At 39.1% G+C, this 25,769-nt stretch overlaps 1 protein-coding gene across 4 annotated transcripts in view; it reads right to left on the reverse strand.

Moving 5' to 3' along the window:
- Window positions 1-25,769, reverse strand: part of SH3D19 (SH3 domain containing 19) — a 195,456-nt gene that overhangs the window by 98,669 nt on the left and 71,018 nt on the right. For 3 of the 4 annotated variants that reach the window (XM_066386452.1, XM_066386472.1, XM_066386462.1), the window contains exon 2: window positions 6,994-7,033. In XM_066386452.1, coding sequence (XP_066242549.1) covers window positions 6,994-7,033 — 40 coding nt within the window. Of the gene's footprint in view, window positions 1-6,993; window positions 7,034-8,723; window positions 8,834-25,769 lie in introns of those variants that run through there. The other variant, XM_066386480.1, reaches the window with a different exon arrangement.

Genomic DNA, 25,769 nt, shown 5'->3' on the forward strand with positions numbered 1-25,769 from the left:
CCTCCCTGCTTCTCACTTCAGAAAAATACAATAAAATAAAATTTAAAAAAATCTTAATTATCCCCAAAGTATTTTAATTTAAATCTTGATTTTAAAATTCTAAATGAAAAGAAATTCATAGTGTCTTTTAATCTAGAATATTGTTAGAGCCTCGTGTATATTTCATGACATCATTATTTTTTTGCCAGGACTACTACTATATAAGTGCTATCTATGGTACTGCTAATGCATCAGCTGAAGGAACATACTGTCTGGTTGTCTCACTAACGATGATATATAGGTTGACAACTTAGATTAAGAATGTGACCACCAGATCTCTTCATTGAAAAAGTACAGCTGCAGTAAAGCGTCAGCCTAGCATGTGGAAGTCCCAGGTTCTATTCCTGGTCAGGACATACAGGAAAAACAATTATCTGCTTCTCCACTCCTCTTCCTTTTCTCTCTCTCTCTCTCTCTCTCTCTCTCTCTCTCTCTCTCTCTTCCCCTCCTGCAGCCATGGCTTGAATGGTTTGAGCAAGTTGGCCCCGGGTGCTGAGGATAGCTCCATGGCCTTACCTCAGGTGCTAAAATAGCTTGGCTGCTGAGCAACGAAGGTACTCCCCAGATGGACAGAGCATTACCCTGTAGGGGGCTTGCCAGGTAGGTCCTGGTTGGGGAGCATGCGGGAGTCTGTCTCTCTGCCTCCCCATTTCTCACTTAATAATAAGAAAGAAAAGAAAAGAGAAGAAAAAGTACCTTTCCTCCTTTGTAGTTAAAAACCAAATAGCACATTTTAAGCGTGTGTATCTATTCCTCCAACAACTTTTAGCCCAAGTTTTAGGAGCCACTGAGGATCTTTGTTTGAATCAAGGATTACATTGACCATTACCAAATTATGATTCTCTGATTCTAGGATTTCTTCTGCTTATATTTTTAAAAAGCTAATTAATATGTTAGAATCCATTATAATTTGAAATGTTTTTTGTTTGTTTTTGTTTTTAAGGGAAACAGACTCCCACATGTGTCCAATCAGGATATACCTGGTCTGGGGCTAACGCTCGGATCAACTGAGCTATCCTCAGTGCCTGGGCAACCCTTGAACCAATCAAGCCACTAGCTATGGGAGGGAAGGAGGGAGAGAAGCAGAAGAGGGGGAGAGAAGCAGGTGGTTGTTTCTTCTGTTTGCCCTGACTGGGAATTAAATCAGGGACATCCATATGCTGGGCCGACACTCTATCCACTGAACCAACCGGCCAGGGCCTAAAATGTTAATAATCAAATTATCCCTAATTTGACTAGTGGGAGCCTCCTGAAGCTGCCTCCTAGGCTATTTTTTTTTTCTCCTGAAGTGAGAAGCAGGGAGGCAGAGAGACAGACTCCTGCATGCACCCGACTGGGATCCACCTGGCATGTCCATCTGGGCCGTTGCTCCATTGCAACTGGAGCCACTCGAGCACCTGAGGCGGAGGCTATGGAGCCATCCCCAGTGCCCAGGCCAACTTTTGCTCCAGTGGAGCCTTGGCCGTGGGAGAAGAGAGAGATAGAGAGAAGGGGGGGTGGGGTGGAAAAGCAGATGAGGCTTCTCCTGTGTGCCCTGGCCAGGAATCAAACCCGGGACTTCCACACGCCAGACTGATGCTCTACCAATAAGCCAACTGGGCCAGGGCTCTTCTAGACCTTTTTGACACAATTGAACATTTTCTATCTTTTTGTCATATCAGAAGTCCAGACTAACCTGTACTTCCCCCTTCCCCAGATCTGGAATCAGCCATTCCTCCAAGGATCTCCATTTTCTCTTTGTGGAGAATATAGCACTTATGGGGAATAATTTTGCTAGTCTCTTCTACAGGCCAGCCTTCTACATGATTGAAGCCAGTTATTTCTATCCCATACACCTCCCTGAAACTTCGACACCAGGCTAAATTCTCTCAATTCCTTATGTGGTATTCTCATGACCTGCCTTGATTTCTACCCCACTCTTCTCTTTGATACCCCCGAGCACACTCAGCTGCTGTATTCCATCCCAGTGGTTCCCAGCCTGGCTATCCATCAGAATCACTAGGAGACTTCTTCTCTATATAGATTCCCAAGATTCATTCACTCCATACTTACTGAATGAGAATTTCTGGAAGCAGGAGGCTCTGTTTTTGTATTTTGGGTTTTTAAGCCCTCCAAGTGATACTAAGGACTGTACACTTTGATTTTTCAAGGCCCCCGGGGACCCAGAATTGGATACCATATCAAAAGAATGGTCTAGAGCAGGGGTTGGGAACCTTTTTGGCTGAGAGAGCCATGAACGCCACATATTTTCAAATGTAATTCCGTGAGAGCCATACAATATGTTTAACACTAAATATAAGTAAATGTGTGCATTTTATGTAAGACCAACACTTTTAAAGTACAATAAGTCTCTGAATTCTTTTTAATAACGTTGTTATGCTGTTGCTAACCAATGATGAATTAAGTACTTCTTACCATTAATGCGACTTCTGGTGCTGCATAGTTTTGCTGATGGCTTTGTAGTCTGGTTGATACATGGTGAGGTTAAGCTTCATGCAGGTGTTGAGACTTCCATCCGTTAAACGTGACCATAGGTTGGTCTTAACATCCTTTAGATGTGAGAAAGACTGCTCATTGAGCCAAACATTGTCAGTACAGCAATACTCACACACTGCAGTGTGTGGTATGTGATGGGAAGCATGTTCCAGTTTTGACAATCAGCTGGTCCGCGGGTTGAAGTATTTTCATTTCTCCCCACTTGTGTTTGCTTGCCAACTCTGCTTGCTGTTGTGCAAGTCTTTCCAAATCTTCATTCAGTGACTTGAACTTATTCACCCACATGTCTGAGGCCTTCAGGTCAGCAGCATGTAGCTCAAAATATCTGACAGAGACACTGGGGATATAACTCAGGTCGGTGCTGTCCACTGCACACTCGTGTGGGTGGGTGATGAACTTAAAAAGACGAGTGCGCTCACAAAATTCTCCAAAGCATGCTTTGAATGACTGCAGGAGATTAGATGTGAAGTCCGCTAGCTGCTGGAGATCAAGATGTTGAGCAAGGTCATTTGCTGTGCATGCCATCTTTAAACTCGCCCAGTTTTTCAAAGTGTAGTAAACGACCTGTTTCAATGTCAGCGATGAAGAGTTCCAGCTTGTTTTCAAATGCAAACACTGCTTGTTGAAGGGATAACACTGTATTTCCAACGCCTTGCATTTTCACATTGAGCTGGTTCAGACGTTCAGTCATGTCCATGAGATAGAACTTCAGGAGCCACTCAGTGTTAGCTAACTCAGGATGCTTGACGTTTTTCATTGCAAGAAAAGTCTGGATTTCACTCAGACAAGCCGCGAAACAGCCGAGCACCTTCCCTCTTGACAACCAATGCACATTGCTGGGCAGAAGCAGACCAGGATAATTATTCCCAACTTCATCCAGCAGTGTTTTAAACTGGCGATCATTTAAAGCTCAGGCAACAATAAAGTTGACCACCCGAATGACCAGCGACATCACCTCACCAAGCTGCTCGCCACACATCTGAGCACAAAGCGCCTCCTGATGCAGGATACAGTAAAAACTTAGGATGGGTCTCTTTTCATGTTCACGAAGAAGCCGTAGGAATCCTCTGTTTTTCCTCACCATGCACGGAGCACCATCAGTACACACCAAGATAAGTTTATCCATCAGTAGATTTTTTTTCTTTAGCGAACTTAGTGAAAGACTTGAATAAATCCTCCCCTCTTGTTGTCTCTTTCATAGGCAAAACAGCAAGACTTTCCTCAGATAGTGTGTCACCAACAGCATACCTTGCAATCGCGCTGAACTGGGATAAATGGCTTACATCTGTTGACTCATCCAAAGCGAGAGAAAAGAATGGTGCTGCATTTATGTCCTTCACTTGTGTTGCCTCAATTTGATTTGCCATCATGATGGTATGATCGTGAACAGTTCTTGCCGACAGAGGCATGTCTTTTATTTGTTTGATTATCTTGTCTTTATCCAAAAAGTCATCAAAAAGTTCACTGGCAACATCAAGCATGAATGTTTTGGCATACTCCCCATCTGTGAATGGCTTTCCGTTTCTCACAATTGCTAAAAGCACCAGCAGAGCTAGCAGAATTCTAGTCACCTTGTTGGGTCCAAACATGGAGTTGCTGCTGACTAACTTGCATTCTGCACAGTAGCTCTTGACATGCTTTCTTCCTGCTGTTCCATGCTGGATATTTCGATGCAAATGTAGTATGATGTGTGTTGAAGTGCCGCTTTATATTTGACTGTTTCATCGATGCAATTTTATCATTGCATATTAGACACACTGCAGAACCTGCTCTCTCCACAAAGGCGAATTCCTCTCTCCATTCCTGCTGAAAAGTACGATACTTCTCATCTTTTTTTCTTTTAGCCATCTTCTTCGTCAAAAGGGTTTCTACAATTAGCTAGCTGGCTACTTGATTAAAAGGAGGGAAGTTTACTTCCTGACCTCACAATGACCTGTGTATGTTACGCATTATCCAATAAAAATTTGGTGTTGTCCTGAAGGACAGCTGTGATCGGCTCTAGCCACCCGCAACCATGAACATGAGTGGTAGGAAATGAATGGATTGTAATACATGAGAATGTTTTATATTTTTAACATTATTTTTTTATTAAATATTTGTCTGTGAGCCAGATGCAGCCATCAAAAGAGCCACATCTGGTCCACGAGCCATAGGTTCCCAACCCCTAGACTAGAGCTACTATATTTTTTTATACTGGACACTTAATTCTTTCAATGTAATTAACAATGCTGATGTGTTTGAGGAAGTGGAGACAATGATGTAAAACTTCTGACTCACATTGGATTTATGAAGAATTAAATCCTAAAGAGTTTTTTAAACATATTGTTAAGTCTCATCTCCCCAATCTCATGTTTAGTTGTTCCTTCAGATCTAAGTGTAAGGATTTAGGTTTGTTCCAATTAAAACTCATACTGCTTGCCCTGGCCGGTTGGCTCAGTGGTAGAGCGTCGGCCTGGCGTGCAGAAGTCATGGGTTCGATTACCGGCCAGGGCACACAGGAGAAGCACCAATCTGCTTCCACCCCTCCCCCTCTCCTTCCTCTCTGTCTCTCTCTTCCCCTCCCGCAGCGAGGCTCCATTGGAGCAAAGATGGCCCGGGCGCTGGGGACGGCTCCTTGGCCTCTGCCCCAGGCCCTGGAGTGGCTCTTGTTGCAACAGAGCGACGCCCCGGAGGGGCAGAGCATCGCCCCTGGTGGGCGTGCCGGGTGGATCCCAGTCGGCCGCATGCAGGAGTCTGTCTGACTGTCTCTCCCTGTTTCCAGCTTCAGAAAAATACAAAAAAAAAAAAAAAAACACAAAAAACTCATACTGCTTGATTCAAACCTTCAGTATGTCAAAGGTCTTATAGGTCCTGACTGTCTCATTCCAACTTTATGTCACTCACAGTTAAGTCATTGTCAAAGTTCTCTCTCTTACACTGTCTTTTTTTCCTATTATTATTATTATTTAAGTATTAAAAATAAAAATCTCACAATCTTTTCTGACCATAGTGTTGGTCACATAACTGTATGTTTGTCAAAACTTACAGAATCATACACTAAAAAGACTGAATTTTTTTTTAAGACTGAATTTTAATGTATGTGAATTATACCTGAAATATATCAGCCTTATATTTCAAACCACCCAGAGTAGGTCTCACTAACTTATTTTTTATTGACAATTTCTGCAGAACGTATTGCTGTTCTAACTAAGGATGTCATTCATGGTTTATTCATTTGAAATCAATGCAGTCTAGGGATTGATACCATGCACAAGCATCAGGGTTCTGTTTACCAGGCCAGCCAACCCAAAGAATGGCATTATCACCATTTTATCCATTCCCACAACACAAAATGCAACAAGAAAAGCAATGGAACGTAAAATAAGGAGAAAATAATACCAGAAAAATAACCATCCTTCCCAGAGGTTGGTTTAAAAAAATTGAATTTTGGCCTAGGAGTGGAAGTCAAACAATTTTCGACTTGTAAGTTTGACAAGGACTTTAAAAAATACTCTTCAGTGCTAGTGAAGATGTCGTGAAACACTCTCTCACAAGAGTGGCTAAAAGGCTTAAGTAATACAACCTTTCTGGCATTTGAAATTGTCTAACAAGAACTTAAAGGATTCAATTGGAAAACATATATACTAATAAAAATCCAGCATGAATTACACCAAATTTTAATGGTAGCCAGCCATCTCTAGCTAATGAAAGGCAGACTAGTTTGTTTTGTTTCTCAATGTTTTTATTTTAAAAAATCTTTGTAAAAGGTATTTAATTTATTTACTTTAGAGAAAGAAAAGAGAGATAAGGTGGGGTTGGAGGGCAGGCAGGGTGGGGGAGCTGAAAGCATTAACTCCTCACGGTTGATTCTCATAATTGTCTTGACCAGGCAAACCAGGGGTTTCATACTGGGGACCTCAGCATTCGTTTTAATGAAGTGGCCAGGACCATGTTATAAAGAGAAGTCCAGCTTGACCTGTGGTGGCGCAGTGGATAAAGTGTTGACCTAGAATGCCGGGGTTCCCAGTTTGAAACCCTGGACTTCTTGTTCAAGGCACATACGAGAAGCAACTGCTACAAGATGATGCTTCCTGCTGCCCCCATCCTCTCTCTAAAAAAATCAATAAATAACATCTTTAAAATTTCTGCAATGATCCCATGTTCATTTATAATTAGGAAAAAAAGCAATCCACACTTAGAAAACACTAAAGAAAGGTGAGAAAATATACCACAAAAAGGAGAAAATAGGGACAAAATAATTTTTTGTAAGGATTTACCTATCACTGATATAAATTTTCAAAATAAAATACATCTTCCCAGTAGTCAATAATTTTATTAAAAAATTCTGTTCAGAGAATGAATAATATTTCCCTGTAAAGCTTCTTTGAATGCCATCGAAGATTCCAATCTACAGTAACTCTTTAAGGATACATGCATGGGAAGCTTTATGCAGAAATATTAAATATTGTAAGTTCATACCTGGAAGAACGATGTTCTGGTTTATTTCGTTCGTTGCGATCTGTAAGAAAAGAAGATGGTGACATGTCAAAATGCTCTTTAAAAGCCCTGGATAAGTTCTTAAATACCAGCTTCTATACCATTAGATTTCACAGGAACTGTTCAAAGGTTGCCATGTCTTCTCTTGCAGATGGCTCTTCATCAGAGTTGAGCGGACTGACAGAGGAGGCAGAGAGGATACAGCAAAAGACCAGCATATATGGTTTTCATGTTGGTTAAAATCATCTATCTACTTGGAAAATATATTATTACATGTATTATTTCATTTCAAAGATCTTTGCTATTTTAAACACTTTGCTAAAACCAAAACAAAACAAAGGAAAGAAAGTAAGGAAACTGAAAAGCCACAAATTACTCAGCTCCAAAAAATCATTCCATGAATCACACGGTTGGCAAAAACTTCTAACAGGATGGGGAGGGGGGAGAATGAGCAGTCAGCTACAGCAACATCTGCAAACACACTAAGATGAGTACTGCCTCATCCTTAACTCTCTACCACCCAGAGCGTTTCAGAAATTGGATTTCAATGTTTCACAGGTTATTAGATCTAGTGGGCTACAGGGCAGTGGTCTACAACCAGGGTGACTTCACAATCCCTTCCCCAGAGGACATTGGGCTGTGTCTAACATTTGGCTACGTCTGGAGATATTTTTTATTGTCACAACCAAAGAATAAGGAGCTACTGACCATCTAGTGGGGAGAGACCAGGGATGCTGCTCAACATCCTACAATCACTCTGCAGCAAAGCATAATCTCACCAAAATGTCAACTGTGCTGAGGTTGAGAAAGCCTCCCAAAGGGTAAGAGATAGAGTTGACTGATTGATGTTTTCAAAAGTGCCTCTTTAGAATGCTGTAAAATGCCGTTAATCAACTTGAACACTATTATATACAAGAAGAATCACAAAACCCACAGGTTGTCTTTTTTGATCCAGTACATGCTTAAAAATAAATAAGGTGAAGTAAAAGAGGTCTTAGTGCTATAGAAAAAAGAACAACACAAAGCAATGTGAAAACCACAATAAAATCCTATGCAATGTTGTCAAAATAGTTTTCTAAAGTATCTTCTGAATCATTACTATATAATAAAATTTAATCTCTAAACAAAGATTATATATGAATTATTTTGTTCTCCTTAATTATGCTGCATACAGATAAAATGTACTGTAAAACTCCTGGAGAGAATTATCAAAGAAAAGGAATCAGATTTATATAGTTAAGTGCATATGTCAATGCCTTCTGAATGAGTTCATAATCATAAAGAAATGTTTTTAAACCAAAAAGCTAGGAGAGTACACAGGAAGACACTGTCCTCTGAAAGACAAACAAAGAATATTGCAATAAAACATACTTGTTAGATAGAATGCTCTCCCGAATGCACACTGTTAATATGCTTCTGGTTTCAATTTCTTTACACAGTGACTTAGTGGTATTGCCGCTTTTAAAACTTTTGCTTTAATTTAACTTGATTTTACCCTGCCCTTAAATAAAAATATCATGGCTTTTCACTTGTTGAGTACTAAAAATTTAGTCATAAGCAATACAGCACACATTATAATCACATTTCCAATGTTGCTCTTCAGTTTTTAGCCGGCTAGTGTTGCTAACAAAAGTAAAGTATAATGTCTCAAAGTAAAGCTAGAAACTAGGTGCAGATCAGCTATCCTCAGATAACAAAGCAACAACTCTTACCTGTGGCTAAAAATGAGCTCAGTCTGTCCGTAATACCATTTGTTGTGGCTGTGATCCTAGTTTCGTACAGTTTATTTAGGCCTGCAATCCCAAATTCCCCTGCAAATCTTCCTCCCTTCTACACAGGAGGAGGGGAGAAACAGAGTCACAATGCATGTAAACAAGACTCAGCATCTGCGGGCTTCCCTGTCGGGCCTGCTCTGATTGGCAGACGTGCTATGACCAGTCTGCACAGCTGGAATGTGGCCACTCAGGAAGCGAAAGGCTAAAAGCTCGCCTTCGTTCTTGGTTAAAACAGGAAAATTTTTACACTTTCTGTTTTAAGAAAATACAAATGTCTCCCCACAATATTTCTCTATTGAGCTGGTAATGAAGATCCAAGACATCAATCAATAATCTATTGATTATCAACATTTCCTACCAAATTCACTCAATGTTACATTTCTATGTAAATAAATATGCACACACAGTGTTTGTAACAGTACTCCTAAATCCCATATATTTGATCATTTGAAGGTATGAATAAACTATCCATTACAATATTCCCAACCCCTACCTCTTGACAATAGAAAACAAATTAAAATACACATTGTTGGTGTTATCTTTTCTTCTCAAAGTATGTAAGTAATTGGACTGCAAATTTTGCTATTAGTCATCTCTTAGCTGGAATACTACAAATATGCAGTGCGTGTATGTTGTGTATCTGTGTCTACACACATATTTTTTTATATATGTGTAGACAGAGATACATATATATAAAAATATATGTGTATCTGTTCTGGCAGGGTCAGTTTTTTGGGAGTGGCTAGACAGATTTTACTGATTTTTATATATTAATTTTAAGCAAAGTAATTTTCGTGACAGCCAAGAACACTGTGTAATTGTTAAGAAATACATAAGTGGCAATGCTGAATTTCTGGCAAAAATAATACGTGGTTATTACTTTGGTCCAAAAGCTAGGACGGGCCTGACCTGTGGTGGCGCAGTGGATAAAGCGTCGACCTGGAAATGCTGAGGTCGCCGGTTCGAAACCCTGGGCTTACCTGGTCAAGGCACATATGGGAGTTGATGCTTCCAGCTCCTCCCCCCTTCTCTCTCTCTGTCTCTCTCTCCTCTCTCTCCCTCTCTGTCTCTTTCTCTCTCTCCTCTCTAAAAATGAATAAATAAAAAATAAAAAAAAGAAATTTAAAAATCATTGTTTAAAAAAAAAAAAGGCTAGGACGGAACAAAACAAAGCACTAAGAGCAGATTCTAGACCCGGATCTTGCCAATGGTAATACAACATTTGGATAAAATCCCCTTCAGAAAAATAAGACCTGATCTATAGCAAACATGAAATTTTTATCTTGCTATATACAGTGCTATAAGTGTATGGATTTTATTTATTTCAAATCAAAAAATTTTTGGCACGTCCCCCCAATTTTTTTTAGTTTCTAATTTGTAAATATCAGGTCTACTGGAAAGTTCTGTCCGTTTCTATCACAACAAGTTTCGACACGTAAACACGTTTGTTTGGCACATGTGTGCCTCTCTAATTTGATCACTTAATGTATACATACTGACGTAGCAAATTAACTAAAACAAAGTTGATTCACGTTAGTCTTATGTGTGAAGCCATAGTGTACCCATGGCTACTGATAAAGTTCATTTATGTCACTGTATTGTATACGAATTTCAACAAGGAAGAAATGCTACAGAACCATGTAAAATTTATTGAAAGTGTTTGGTGAAGGTACAGTTTCTGATAGGACATGCAGAAGATGATTCGAAAAATTTGAAACAGGTGATTTCGACCTTTCTGATAAGCCACATTCTGGGCGACCATCTTTGATCCATGACAATGTTGTTAAGACCATGTTGGAGCAAGATCCTTTTCTGACAATATCAGAGATCGCAAAAAGGCTTAATTCAGCTCAGCAAACCATTTCGGACCATATTCGGATTATAGGATTGGTATGGAAATATTCAAGATGGATGCCACATGAATTAATTCAGAAGAATTTGGATGATCAAGTCGTCATATGCACATCTCTGCTTGCTCGGAACAAAATCGAGCCCTTCTTGAACCGAATGATAACTGGGGATGAAAAGTGGATTACCTACGAAAACATCATAAGGAAAAGGGCATATTGTGAACCTGGAAAACCTAGCCCTTCCACCTCTAAACCAAATTTGACTCTGAATAAGAGAATGTTGTGTATATGGTGGGACATTCGAGGACCAATACATTATGAGCTTTTAAAACCCGAACGAAAAGCTTAATTCGGAGAAGTATTGTCAACAACTAGATAATTTAAAGACAGCAGTCCAAGAAAAGAGGCTGGCTCATATCCTGGTTTGTGCGCGCAGATAGTGAATGAGAGATTCCTCCGAGTGCCTCGGCAGTGCGCGCCCGTGTTATCGCACAGAGGGGCAGAGTCAGGGGCCTTTGTGTGGGCCAAAGCGGAATCTCGGGCCGCCCCAGCGCCTTGCAAAAGCCGCGCACGGGGACGGAGCGAGACTCAATTCCAACGCTGCAACTTTTCCCTGCGGTTGGGGGTTTCACTCAGAGCGTGAGACTGCTGGCCGGATATCCTGGTCTGCGTGCGCAGAGAGTGAGTGAGAGTTTCCTCCAAGCGCCCCGGAAGTGGGCGCCCGCCTGTGTTACCGGACAGAGTGGCAGAGCCAGAGGTCTTTGAGTGGGCGGAAAGCCCGCCTGATTATGCTAGCAGCTCTGACTGACTGAGCCTTACCCAGAGCCCTGTGCTGAGTGGAAATAGAGTGGGGAGTTGCCAACTCTTTGAGCCTCTTACTATCCAGGCAGCGGCAGCAGCAACCCCATAGCTGGATTATCAGGCTACTAATTGAGGAAGGAAAGACTAGGAGAAAGGCTCCAGGAACACGGACTCTCTCACTGTCGGAGCCTATAAATGCTAATGAGCCTCGACTGCCAACGAGACTAAAGCACAATACATGACATTGTCATAGAGACTTATCAACTGCAAACCTCTACCTGAGCGTGCCAAAGGGGCAGAACCCGGGGTACAGAGTCACCGACCAGGAAGAGGGAGAGAAAAGAAAAAGCAAGAAGATAACCTCTCAGAATCAAGAATAATCTGCAGACTTTATAACCTATCCCATTTTATTATATTTGTTCGTTTGTTTCTCTTATCTTCATTCTTGATACTTTTTTTCCTCCTCCAATTTGGCCGATTAACTCTCTGCCGGTCTGACTCTCTCCTCTCCTTGAACTACACTACCCATAAGTGTTACATCTCCCATTATCTTTTCTCTTCTCTTCCTTTCTCTCTATGAGGGTTGCACTCCAAAACCCAACACTCTCTCTCTCTCTCTCTCTCCTTTCTTTTTTCTTCTTTTAGTGGTTCCCTCTTTTTTTCTCTCTCTCTCTCTTTCTTTTCTCCCTCTATATTAGTTTCTTCCTTTCTCCTTTACATCTCCTCTCATTCAAACCTCAATAACAAACAAATTATCTTATCTGGGACTCAAACTTATGTTTGTGGCATTTTGGGGGATTTTTACTTCACCTTTTTGACTCACTAGCAGTGCTCCCATCCCTGGCTCCCCATTTTATCTAGTTCTTGTTCCACTAAATACAATAGTAATTTTTTAATTTGTCCCCCCATTTTTCCGTTTTCCTCTTATTCCTCTCATCATAACTCTTAGACAACCAACACCTAAAAGCAAATCATTTTATTCTTGACCCAAATTTTTTCCTTATTTGCTTTTTGTGGGTCCATACGCTCTTTTTTATTCTTTTTTTTTTTTCTTTTTTTTTTTTTGCCCCTTTATTACTTTTCCCCAATTCAGGCCCTCCATCACAGGCATTGTTTGTTATAATTCACAGTTCACCACAAGATTTTCTCAAGAAAGAGGGGAGAGGAGAGGAGAGGAAAAAAGGAGGGGGGGAATAATTTCCTTTTTTAAAAAGTTTTATTTTATTTTATTTTTCTTTATTTCATTATTAATTTTTAAAAAAAAATTTTTTTCATTTTTTTAAATTATTTTTTTTAACTTTTTATTCTTTATTAAATCTCATTAATACTATCAACAAAACCACCCTCAGATGCCATTAAGGAAGAGAAAATCGAATATCATGGATACAAAAGAAAGAGAGGTAACACAGCTAGATGAGGAAAAAATCTATGGAGAAAAAATTTAATATATTGGAAATCTTGGAGCTAAATGACAGAGAATTCAAGATAGAAATCCTAAAAATACTCAGAGATATACAAGAAAACACAGAAAGGCAATTTAGGGAGCTCAGAAAACAACTCAATGAACACAAAGAATATATGTCCAAGGAAATTGAAACTATAAAAACATCAAACAGAGATGAAAAACTCAATTCACGAGCTGAAAAACGAAGTAACATGCTTAGCTAATAGAACAGGTCAGATAGAAGAGAGGATTAGTGAAATAGAAGACAAGCAACTTGAGGCACAACAGAGAGAAGAAGAAAGAGACTCAAAAATTAAAAAAAATGAGATAGACCTACAAGAATTATCTGACTCCATCAAAAAGAATAACATAAGAATAATAGGTATATCAGAGGGAGAAGAGAGAGAAAATGGAATGGAGAACATACTCAAACAAATAATAGATGAGAACTTCCCAAGCCTGTGGAAAGAACTAAAGCCTCAAGTTCAAGAAGCAAACAGAACTCCGAGTTTTCTTAACCCCAACAAACCTACTCCAAGGCATATCATAATGAAATTGACACAAACCAACAGCAAAGAAAAAATTCTCAAGGCAGCCAGGGAAAAGAAGAATACAACATATAAAGGAAGGCCCATTAGACTATCATCAGATTTCTCAGCAGAAACTCTACAAGCTAGAAGAGAGTGGACCCCAATATTTAAAGTCCTGAAAGAGAGGAACTTTCAGCCACGAATACTATACCCATCAAAGCTATCCTTCAAATATGAAGGAGAAATAAAAACATTCACAGATACAGAAAAGATGAGGGAATTTATCATCAGAAAACCCCCACTCCAGGAATTACTAAAGGGGGTTCTCCCATCAGATACAAAGAACAAAAAAAAACAGAGCCACAAGTAAAAGCTCCAAGAAGAACACAATACAATAAAACCAAATTTAAACTGTGACAACAACAAAAAGAAAGAGGGGGAGAAGATGGAGATTAACAGTAGCAAAGGACGATGGAGTGCAAAAGTACTCACAAAATAGTTCCCTACAATGAACAGGGTAGGGACCCTTTTCATTACTCAAAGGTAACCACCATTGAAAAAACCACCACAGAAGCACATGATTTAAAAAAGATAGCAACAGAGGAAAGATGTATGGAATACAACCAAATAAAAACAAAAGATAGAAAAACGAAAGAGAAGGATCAAACAAGACACAAAACTAACAGAAAGCAAGATATAAAATGGCAATAGGGAACTCACGAGTATCAATAATTACACTAAATGTAAACGGATTAAACTCACCAATAAAAAGGCACAGAGTAGCAGAATGGATTAAAAAAGAAAATCCAACTGTATGCTGCCTACAGGAAACTCATCTAAGTAACAAGGATAAAAACAAATTCAAAGTGAAAGGCTGGAAAACAATACTCCAAGCAAATAACATAAAAAAAAAAAGCAGGTGTAGCAATACTCATATCGGATAATGCTGACTACAAAACAGGAAAAGTACTCAGAGACAAAAATGGCCATTTCATAATGGCTAAGGGGACACTGAATCAAGAAGACATAACAATTCTTAATATATATGCACCAAACCAAGGAGCACCAAAATATATAAGACAGCTACTTATTGACCTTAAAACAAAAACTGACAAAAACACAATCATACTTGAAGACCTCAATACACCGCTGACGGCTCTAGATCGGTCATCCAAACAGAGAATCAACAAAGACATAGTGGCCTTAAACAAAACACTAGAGCACCTGGATATGATAGACATCTACAGGACATTTCATCCCAAAGTGACTGAGTATACATTTTTCTCCAGTGTACATGGATCATTCTCAAGAATTGACCATATGTTGGGCCACAAAAACAACATCAGCAAATTCAGAAAAATCGAAGTTGTACCAAGCATATTTTCTGATCATAAAGCCTTGAAACTAGAATTCAACTGCAAAAAAGAGGAAAAACATCCCACAAAAATGTGGAAACTAAACAACATACTTTTAAAAAATGAATGGGTCAAAGAAGAAATAAGTGCAGAGATCAAAAGATATATACAGACTAATGAAAATGACAATACGACATATCAGAATCTATGGGATGCAGCAAAAGCAGTGATAAGAGGGAAGTTCATATCACTTCAGGCATATATGAACAAACAAGAGAGAGCCCAAGTGAACCACTTAACTTCACACCTTAAGGAACTAGAAAAAGAAGAACAAAGACAACCCAAAACCAGCCGAAGAAAGGAGATAATAAAAATCAGAGCAGAAATAAATGAATTAGAGAACAGAAAAACTATAGAAAAAATTAATAGAACAAGGAGCTGGTTCTTTGAAAAGATCAACAAAATTGACAAACCCTTGGCAAGACTTACCAAGGAAAAAAGGCACAGGACTCAAATAAATAAAATCCAAAATGAAAGAGGAGAAATCACCACGGACACCGTAGATATACAAAGAATTATTGTAGAATACTATGAAAAACTTTATGCCACTAAATTCAACAACCTAGAAGAAATGGATAAATTCCTAGAACAATACAACCTTCCTAGACTAAGTCAAGAAGAAGCAGAAAGCCTAAACAGACCTATCAGTAGAGAAGAAATAGAAAAAACCATTAAAAACCTCCCCAAAAATAAAAGTCCAGGCCCTGACGGCTATACCAGCGAATTTTATCAAACATTCAAAGAAGACTTGGTTCCTATTCTACTCAAAGTCTTCCAAAAAATTGAAGAAGAAGCCATACTTCCAAACACATTTTATGAGGCCAACATAACCCTCATACCAAAACCAGGCAAGGATGGCACAAAAAAAGAAAACTACAGACCAATATCTCTAATGAATACAGATGCTAAAATACTAAACAAAATACTAGCAAATCGAATACAACAACATATTAAAAAAATAATACATCATGATCAAGTGGGATTCATCCCAGAATCTCAAGGATGGTTCAACATACGTAAAACGGTTAACGTAATACACCATATCAACAAAACAAAGAACAAAAACCACATGATCTTATCAATAGACGCAGAAAAGGCTTTCGATAAAATACAACACAATTTTATGTTTAAGACTCTCAACAAAATGGGTATAGAAGGAAAATATCTCAACATGATAAAGGCCATATATGATAAACCATCAGCTAACATCATATTAAATGGCACTAAACTGAAGGCTTTCCCCCTTAAATCAGGAACAAGACAGGGTTGTCCACTCTCTCCACTCTTATTTAATGTGGTACTAGAGGATCTAGCCAGAGCAATCAGACAAGACAAAGAAATAAAAGGCATCCATATCGGAAAAGAAGAAGTAAAGGTATCACTTTTTGCAGATGATATGATCCTATACATCGAAAACCCCAAAGAATCCACAAAAAGACTACTAGAAACAGTAAGCCAATACAGTAAGGTCGCAGGATACAAAATTAACATACAGAAGTCAATAGCCTTTCTATATGCCAACAATGAAACAACTGAGAAGGAACTCAAAAGAATAATCCCCTTCACGATTGCAACAACAAAAAAATAAAATACTTAGGAATAAACATAACAAAGAATATAAAGGACTTATATAATGAAAACTATAAACCATTGTTAAGGGAAATCGAAAAAGATATAATGAGATGGAAGAATATACCTTGTTCTTGGCTAGGAAGAATAAATATAATCAAGATGGCTATATTACCCAAAGCAATATACAAATTTAATGCAATTCCCATCAAACTTCCAATGACGTTTTTTAAAGAAATAGAGCAAAAAATCATCAGATTTATATGGAACTATAAAAAACCCCGAATAGCCAAAGCAATCCTAAAGAAAAAGAATGAAGCTGGGGGCATTACAATACCTGACTTCAAACTATATTATAGGGCCACGACAATCAAAACAGCATGGTATTGGCAGAAAAATAGACACTCAGACCAATGGAACAGAATAGAAAGTCCAGAAATAAAACCACATATATATAGTCAAATAATTTTTGATAAAGGGGCCAACAACACACAATGGAGAAAAGAAAGCCTCTTCAATAAATGGTGCTGGGAAAACTGGAAAGCCACATGCAAAAGAATGAAACTGGACTACAGTCTCTCCCCCTGTACAAAAATTAACTCAAAATGGATCAAAGATCTAAACATAAGACCTGAAACAATTAAGTACATAGAAGACGACATAGGTACTCAACTCATGGACCTGGGTTTTAAAGAGCATTTTATGAATTTGACTCCACAGGCAAGAGAAGCGAAGGCAAAAATTAATGAATGGGACTACATCAGACTAAGAAGTTTTTGCTCAGCAAGAGAAACTGATAACAAAATAAACAGAAAGCCAACTAAATGGGAAATGATATTTTCAAACAACAGCTCAGATAAGGGCCTAATATCCAAAATATACAAAGAACTCATAAAACTCAATAACAAACAAACAAACAATCCAATAAAAAAATGGGAAGAGGATATGAATAGACACTTCTCCCAGGAAGAAATACAAATGGCCAACAGATATATGAAAAGATGCTCATCTTCTTTAGCTATTAGAGAAATGCAAATCAAAACGGCAATGAGATACCACCTCACACCTGTTCGATTAGCTGTCATTAGCAAGACAGGTAATAGCAAATGTTGGAGAGGCTGTGGAGAAAAAAGGAACCCTCATACACTGTTGGTGGGAATGTAAAGTAGTACAACCATCATGGAAGAAAGTATGGTGGTTCCTCAAAAAACTGAAAATAGAACTACCTTATGACCCAGCAATCCCTCTACTGGGTATATATCCCAAAAACTCAGAAACATTGATACGTAAAGACACATGCAGCCCCATATTTATTGCAGCATTGTTCACAGTGGCCAGGACATGGAAACAACCAAAAAGCCCATCAATAGATGACTGGATAAAGAAGATGTGGCACATATACACTATGGAATACTACTCAGCCATAAGAAATGATGACATCAGAACATTTACAGCAAAATGTTGGGATCTTGATAACATGATACGAAGCGAAATAAGTAAATCAGAAAAAACCAGGAACTGTATTATTCCATACGTAGGTGGGACATAATAGTGAAACTAAGAGACATTGATAAGAGTGTGGTGGTTACAGGGGGGGAGGGGGGAATGGGAGAGGGAAAGGGGGTGGGGAGGGACACAAAGAAAACAAGATAGAAGGTGACAGAGGACAATCTGACTTTGGGTGGTGGGTATGCAACATAATTGAACGACAAGATAACCTGGACTTGTTATCTTTGAATATATGTATCCTGATTTATTGATGTCACCCCATTAAAAAAAAAAATTATTAAAAAAAAAAAGAAAAGAAAAGAAAAGAGGCTGGTGATGTTCAATAGGAAGAACATCATACTGCATCATGATAATGCCAGGCCACATGCTGCTTTGGGGACTCATCAAAAAAATTGCAGAACTAGGCTGGGAAATTCTGTTGCATCCACCATATTCCCTGGACTTAACACCCTCCGACTATCACTTGTTTTTGTCCTTACAAAATTTTTTGAAGGGCAAAAAATTCAAAAATGAAGAAGATATCAAACAAGCACTGGTTCAATTTTTCACATCAAAAGATAAAACATTTTTCAAAAATGGGATATAGAAATTGCCCTCACGCTGGCAAGAAATCATTAATAATAATGGCAATTATATTATTTAATAAAGTTTATTGATGGTAAGAAAAATTTGTATTTTGTTTTATTCCAAAAATGGACAGAACTTTCCGGTAGACCGTATAATTAGAATATACTTCCAAAGGCTTCCTGAACTTTTACATACTTAGAAATCATATAAATAACTTACTAGCCCAAAGTCTCACCATTTCTCCACAAAAAAGGTTTCCCCCCACAAATATGAATGCTCTAATTCTAAAATTTAGTTGCCAAATGCTGCACATTTTCTGTGGATGATGCACTAATGCCAGGGGCCACCAAGCTGAGCATAATGACTTAGGTCAAAGATCAGCAGTACACTCTCAATGTAAAGGTCAGCACAGCTGATGGCTATGTGAAAGGCTATTGGTTTTGCAGGTAATGTCATACGCACAGCATGACAGCACTTGCATTCCCTGTCCCTACTCATCCATGTCTGCTGGCCAGTAAAGCTAATTGAGGAAATGGAAGAATACCCTGCAAGGCACAGCAAAGGCAGAAAATAAGGCAGAGCAGCTACAAAGGTTGTTGTTGATGGCTGTATGTGTGTAAATGTGGGAAGGCGTAAAGGAGACCAGGGAGGGACCCAGAGCACATCAAAGGGACTGAGAATCGGGAGAGAGGTAGGAAGCAACACTGAGTCAGTGACTCTGTGTGAGAACTCCAGATTACCCAAGTTTTCCTGCCGTGAGACTTCTGGTTCTAGGTAATCTGGATGTACATGGTTGTAATGTTTGTGTACTTAGGTGGCAAACCGCTCAGAGAGGTTTACCCCTGTTTTGGCAGGGACAGCTTTTTGGGAGCGGCTAGACAGATTTTACTGATGATATGTAACCGTTTCAGGGTAACTCTGAATCTAATATGACAAACACTTGGAAATAAAGATTACAAAAAATGCAAATGTCATCTTTTGCTTTGATTAAAACTAAGAAGAATGACCAATTCAGAACTTCTGAGAACCTATTGTAAGACACACAGGCTTTAAGGATTTGGCTTTGATCACTTAAACGAAGAGAAAATCAAACTCCACTGAGTTGGAACTTACACTGCTAATTCAAGTTGGCAGTGAAAGGTTCTAAATCATAAATCATTCTTTGAAATTAATGGGGAGACTCGGTCTATGTGAATGATTACACCCAGACACACTTGCAATAGAGTATGAAATGGTATAAAGGACTCTGTCTTGTACAATTTTGGAGTACTACAATCTCTCTTTAGAATGAGTATTATCTATGAAGGGATTCTGTGTCACGCTCTCAAGCATTATTGTCAAATTCAAGTTTGGGTGTAAGTATATAGCATATTATTAGAAAAAAACAAAAACAAAAAACCCCAGCGTGACCAGTATTGGCACAGTGGATACAGCATCGACCTGGGATGCTGAGGGCCCAGGTTCAAAGCTCCAAGGTTGCTAGCTTGAGCATGTTCTCATCAACTTGAGCATGGAGTCACCATCTTGAGCGTGGGATCATCAGCATGATCTCAAGGTTGTTGGTTTGAGCCCCGCCCCTTTAATGCACATATGAGAAGAAATCAATGAACAAGAAGTGACACAACAATAAGTTGATGGCTCTCATCTCTCTCCATTTTTCTCTATAAATAAATAAATAAATTGAAGAATGGAGCAGTTCTACGTAAATGTTTTGCTTCATTCAATATTAACTAAAGGATCCACACATTCTCTTATGATGATTAGAATAAATAAAACAACGAATTCATCCTTAGAAGACAGAAGATAGTAAAGATTCACAAATCTTACTTTGATGACTCTTTAAAAGATAACAAAACTGGTTCTACTAAAAAAAAAATGGATGGAATTTTAAATATCTGACATCAGAGTTTCTGAGGCTTTTCTAAAATTTTTAAAGGGTTTTTATTTTTAGGCAGAGAAAAGTTGACAATCTGTGTCTACTTGAAAAGACGCACATTCATTCTGCAATACTGCTAGCACCAAGAAATACCTATTCACTTCTCTTTTTTTCTCATTTTTTTCTACCGCCCTTGTTCAGCTGTGTTCCCAAACTGATTTTTAGTCACTTTTGAGACTCCCATATGACTAGTATATTGTTCCTTTAAATGGCAGGCTTCCAATAAATATATTTATTGTTGTTAGAACCTCAATGAGAAGGTTACTATCTCTTTTGGTTTAAACCACCAAGAAACTCAAGACAATTTCTGTGAGTTACTGCTGCAGGAGAAGGAGGAGGCACACTGCAGAGAAGTGGCCATGACCTCGGCCCACACTTCTGCAGGTTAAGTGGAAAAGTTGGGTCTTCAGCACGTCAACACTGACACTGTTCATTAATTCTAATTATAAAGTGCTTTAGCTCATTACGATGCAGCACCCTAATCACACAGGGAGGCGATGTTAGAGATGGAAGCCAAGTCTTTTCAATACAGGAGTTGTGTCAACAAAGACGCAGATTATCTGTGGGATCCATTTTCTCCTTCCCGTGCCCACTGTTCATGCCTGCACGTTAGGTTCTGATCAGCACTTGACTGGACTGTTGTGTCCTGACTGGGTTTTCCAGTTCCAGTCCCTTTCCCTCTAATTCAGCCATATTAGTGGCCAGGTAAACCCGTGCCTCAGAAAAATTACAAATCACTGAGAGGATCACTTGAGACAGTGACAGTGACACCCCTCACACCTGGCCTATGCACAGTAAGCACAATTAGTGCCGGCTTCCACTATACTGTTAAAAGGCTAGCTATGAACTAGTTGTAGTGACTGCTTCACTCAACCTCTTGAAACCTCAGTTTTCTCATTTACAAAATGGGGAAGATACTATCTTTATAGAGTTTTTGTGAGGATAAATGAATTAAAGGGTACATAGAGCTTACTTAGCCCAGTAACTGAAACATAAATTCTATGACTTTAATTCTGTTACGACTACTCTTTATCTTTAACATCTGGCTCAAGAACAACCTTCTTCATGGAACTGACTTCTCCTTCTCCTCATCATCCTTGTATTAATTTGCCATTGCTGCTGTAACAAATCACCAAACTCACGACTTAAAACAAAAACTAATTATCTTGAAGTTCTAGAAGGCCACAGTCAAAATAGGTCACAATGGGCTAAAACCAGGGTGTCTACAGGGAAACATTCCCTCTGGTGGCTCCTGGAGAGAATCCGTTTCCTGCCTTCTCCAGCTTCTCAAGGTCACCTGCATTCCTTGCTTGTGGCTCCTTCCTCCAACAATAGAGCATCTTTAAATCTCTGACTTTGACCTCCCCCTTCTGCCTCTTTTTTCTACTTTAAAGGACACTTACGGTTACATTGGGTCCCCAGGATAATTCAAAATAATCTGCTTGTGTCACGTTCTGTAGATAAGCAATCTTAATTCCCCTTTGCCATGCAATACAGCACAGTCACAGGTTTCAGGGATTAGGACTTGGGCATCTTTGAGGGCGACACTTGATTCTGCCTACCACATCCTATCTGAACTCTCACACTATCTATACTGCTCACCTGACACTTAGCACATGACAGTGTGTATTATTATTTAGGGTTTTATGCTGTGTCCATCCCTTTACATAATTAGTGTCTGATGAAGGCAGAACTCTGCCTTAGACCCTGCTCATAGTCAGCCCTCTATAAATGTTTGTTGATAATGGTAATGCTAATTCCCTTCCATTTTCTTTTCTACCCTGTGTCCTTTAGGTTGTAGTTGGTTCATTGAAATATCTGATATTGCTGAAAAATATGTTTTCCTAAGAATTCCCATACATAACTTACTTTTCATAAACACAGTATTAAGACTCACTTTTGCCCTAAAATGATCAACACTTTGTCTCTTCTTTTGTCTCAAAGTAGCTCTTACCAAACCAAAACACACTTAGGAGAAAAAACAAAACAAAACTATAGCACATTTGAATTGAAAAAAGAATCAGCCTGACCAGGCAGTGGCGCAGTGGATGGGGCGTTGGACTGGGATACAGAGGACCCAGGTTCGAGACTCCGAGGTCACCAGCTTGAGCACAGGCTCATCTGGTTTGAGCAAAAGCCCACCAACTTGAACCCAAGGTCGCTGGCTCCAGCAAGGGGTTATTCAGTCTGCTGAAGGCCCGCGGTCAAGGCACATATGAGAAAGCAATCAATGAACAACTAAGGTGTTGCAACGCGCAATGAAAAACTAATGATTGATGCTTCTCATCTCTCTCCGTTCCTGTCTGTCTGTCCCTGTCTATCCCTCTCTCTGACTCACTCTCTGTCTCTGTAAAAAATAAATAAATAAATAAAAATGTTTAAAAAAGAAAAAAGAATCAGCTATTTAGTGGCAGGTTGCTAGTCCTTTATTAATAATTCTTCTTTAAAATGGTTCAACTCAATCATCTTGATTGTTGAGTTAAACTAACTATTGAATCGGGTTTGTTTGTCTGAAAGGAAGGGAGGGAGGAATGAAGGGAGAGGTAGAAGGGGAAGGATGAGGAGAGACAGAGAAGCATCAACTTGTTGTTCCACTTAGTTGTGTACCCATTGACTGCTTCTCATATGAGCCCTGAATGGGCTCAAACTGAAACCGTTGGGGCTGAGCCAGATTGAACCCTGACTGGAGCTTGAACTGGTGTCCTTGGGATTGAGCTGCTGATCCCGGGGTCAAGCCAGTGATCCCCCCAGGATTGAACCAGTGACCTCGGCACTCTGGGACAATGCTCTATCCATTTTGCCACTGGCCAGGGCTGATCTTGGACTTTTATGTAAGTAGTTTCAGAGCTGAAATATCAGAGCTCCATTATACAGAGCTTGGTGTCTGTCACCTCCATGTCCAGCACCATGCTTGACACATAGGCAGCACTTCTCTAAGGAACTGAAGTCCTACTGGTTGGTGCAGGGCCAGGCACAGGATGCAAACACAAAAGGGAGTGGGAAGTAATGACAAGAGAATCTCCCTTCCAAGCCAGTCAGTTCAAACCCTGATCTTTTAAGACTATATTAAATGTGTCCCTGTTTTAATCCTATCAAACTTTTCTCTTGCTTCTCACTGGTCAAAAAGACAGGAATGTACTCATAAATAAATTCCAAAACTTTCCTTCTCCAATGGCTCCAGCCTCTTTCCCTTTCCAGCCTTCTTGTGCCAAAGGCTACCATGAAAACTTTTTCCAGGGCACCTTCTGACAGAAGTGATAAACAAGCCCTAAAAGCAAGCAGCAGGAGGGAGAAAGAGAACTAAAAGGCAGACAAAGGCAGTCTGTCCAGGATGAAAGATCATGGAAATACTAAAATCTGCCTTCATATTTTAGGATAGTATGGCTTTCTTTCACAAGACTCCAGAAAACAAAGATTTAAATTGTTATTTCCAGTGCCAAAGCACAGACAACATTAAACTAAGGTTACTTTTTTTCCAGCTGTTACCGTAAAAATAAAGATTTTCTTTTCCTTAAAGAGCAAAAGGCCCATTCTTGTCATCTCCTCTTCCTTTATTTCTAATTAACTCAGATCTCATAATAAAGTTTCATCTTGTATAGCTGACTCTGCAAAATGAGCAAATATCAGAAACCACTGTAGCCAAGAGACTGTCATCTGCACAGAAGTAGGAAACAAAGGGAAAACCACAGTACTTCAATACCAGCCACCTTACACTGAAGCAAGGTTCTGCAAACCTTTCCCACACCAGTGAGGATTTTTCTAATCTAAGTGTTCAAACTGAGATTTTTATACACAGTGGGGCAGTCCTGGTCTCTAATCTAGAGATAAAAAAATTTTTTTTCTTTAATCAGAGAAAGGCAAAGCCACATCCAGCCCTGCCATGTCACTTTACCTAGGGATAGAGGATATATTCTCTGGACAACCTGCTGCTTCTTCCAGGTCAAGCCCCCGATCTTCCTCTCCACTTTATTAACGAACTTCCATCTACTCAACCACATTCAAAATGCTACTGAACACAAAGAGAATGCTAACTGTCTCATTCTATTTTTCTTTTTGTTTTTTAAGTTTTAAAATTTTATTTAGAAAATTAACTTAAGTGATGACACTGATCAATAAGAGTACATAGATTTCAGGTGAACATTTCTATAGCATTTGAACTGTTAGTTATGTTGTATACCCATCACCCAAAGTCAAATCATTTTCTGTCACCTTATATTTGTCCCTCTTTATGTCCTTCCCCTAATCCCTTCCCCAACCCCATTTCCCCTGGTAATCACTTCACTCTTACCTATGTCCATGACTCTCAGTTTTATATACCACCCATGTGTGAAATCATATAGTTCTTAGCTTTTTCTGATTTATTTATTTCACTCAATATAATGTTCTCAGGGTCCATCCATGTTGTAAATGTCACTATGTCATCATTTCTTATGGCTGAGTAATATTCCATTGTATGAATGTACCACATCTTCTTTATCCAATCCTCTATTGAGGGACACTTTGGTTGTTTCCATGTTTTGGCCACTGTGAATAATGTTGCAATGAACATGGGGGTGCATGTGTCTTTATGTACCAATGCTTTCGAGTTTTGGGGGTAGATACCCAGTAGAGGGATTGCTGGGTCATATGGTAGTTCTATTCTTAATGTTTTGAGGAACCACCACACTTTCTTCCATAATGGTTGCACTAATTTGCATTCCCACCAGCAGTGAATGAGGGTTCTTTTTTCACCACAGTCTCTCCAACACTTGTTATTACCTGTCTTGTTGATAATAGCCAATCTTAACAGGTGTGAGGTGGTATCTCATTGTAGTTTTGAGTTGCATTTCTTAACTAGCCAGTCAAGATGAGCATCTTTTACATACCTGTTAGCCATTTGTATGTCCTCTTGGAAGAAGTGTCTGTTCGGGTCCTCTCTCCATTTTTTAATTGGATTGTTTGCTTGTTTTTTGCTTAGCTTTGTGAGTTCTTTATATATTTTGGATATTAACCCCTTATCAGAGCTGTTGTTTGCAACTATCATCTCCCATTTAGTGGGCTGCCTATTCATTCATTCATTCATTCATTTTTGCCTTTACTTCTGTTGCTTTTGGGGTCAAATTCATAAACTATTCTCTACAGCCAAGGTCCATGAGCTTAGTACCTATGTTTTCTTCTATGTAATTTTTAGTTTTAGGTCTTATATTTAGGTCTTTGATCCATTTTGAAATGATTTTTGTGCAGGGAGATAAGGTGTAGCCCAGTTTCATTTTTTTGCACATGGTTTTCCAATTTTCCCAGCACCATTTATTGAAGAAGCTTTCTTTTCTTCATTGTGTGTTTTTGGTTTCTTTGTTGAAGATTATTTGCCCATATGTATATG

The sequence above is a fragment of the Saccopteryx leptura genome, chromosome 1, assembly GCF_036850995.1.
Source record: "Saccopteryx leptura isolate mSacLep1 chromosome 1, mSacLep1_pri_phased_curated, whole genome shotgun sequence".
Taxonomy (NCBI): domain Eukaryota; kingdom Metazoa; phylum Chordata; class Mammalia; order Chiroptera; family Emballonuridae; genus Saccopteryx; species Saccopteryx leptura.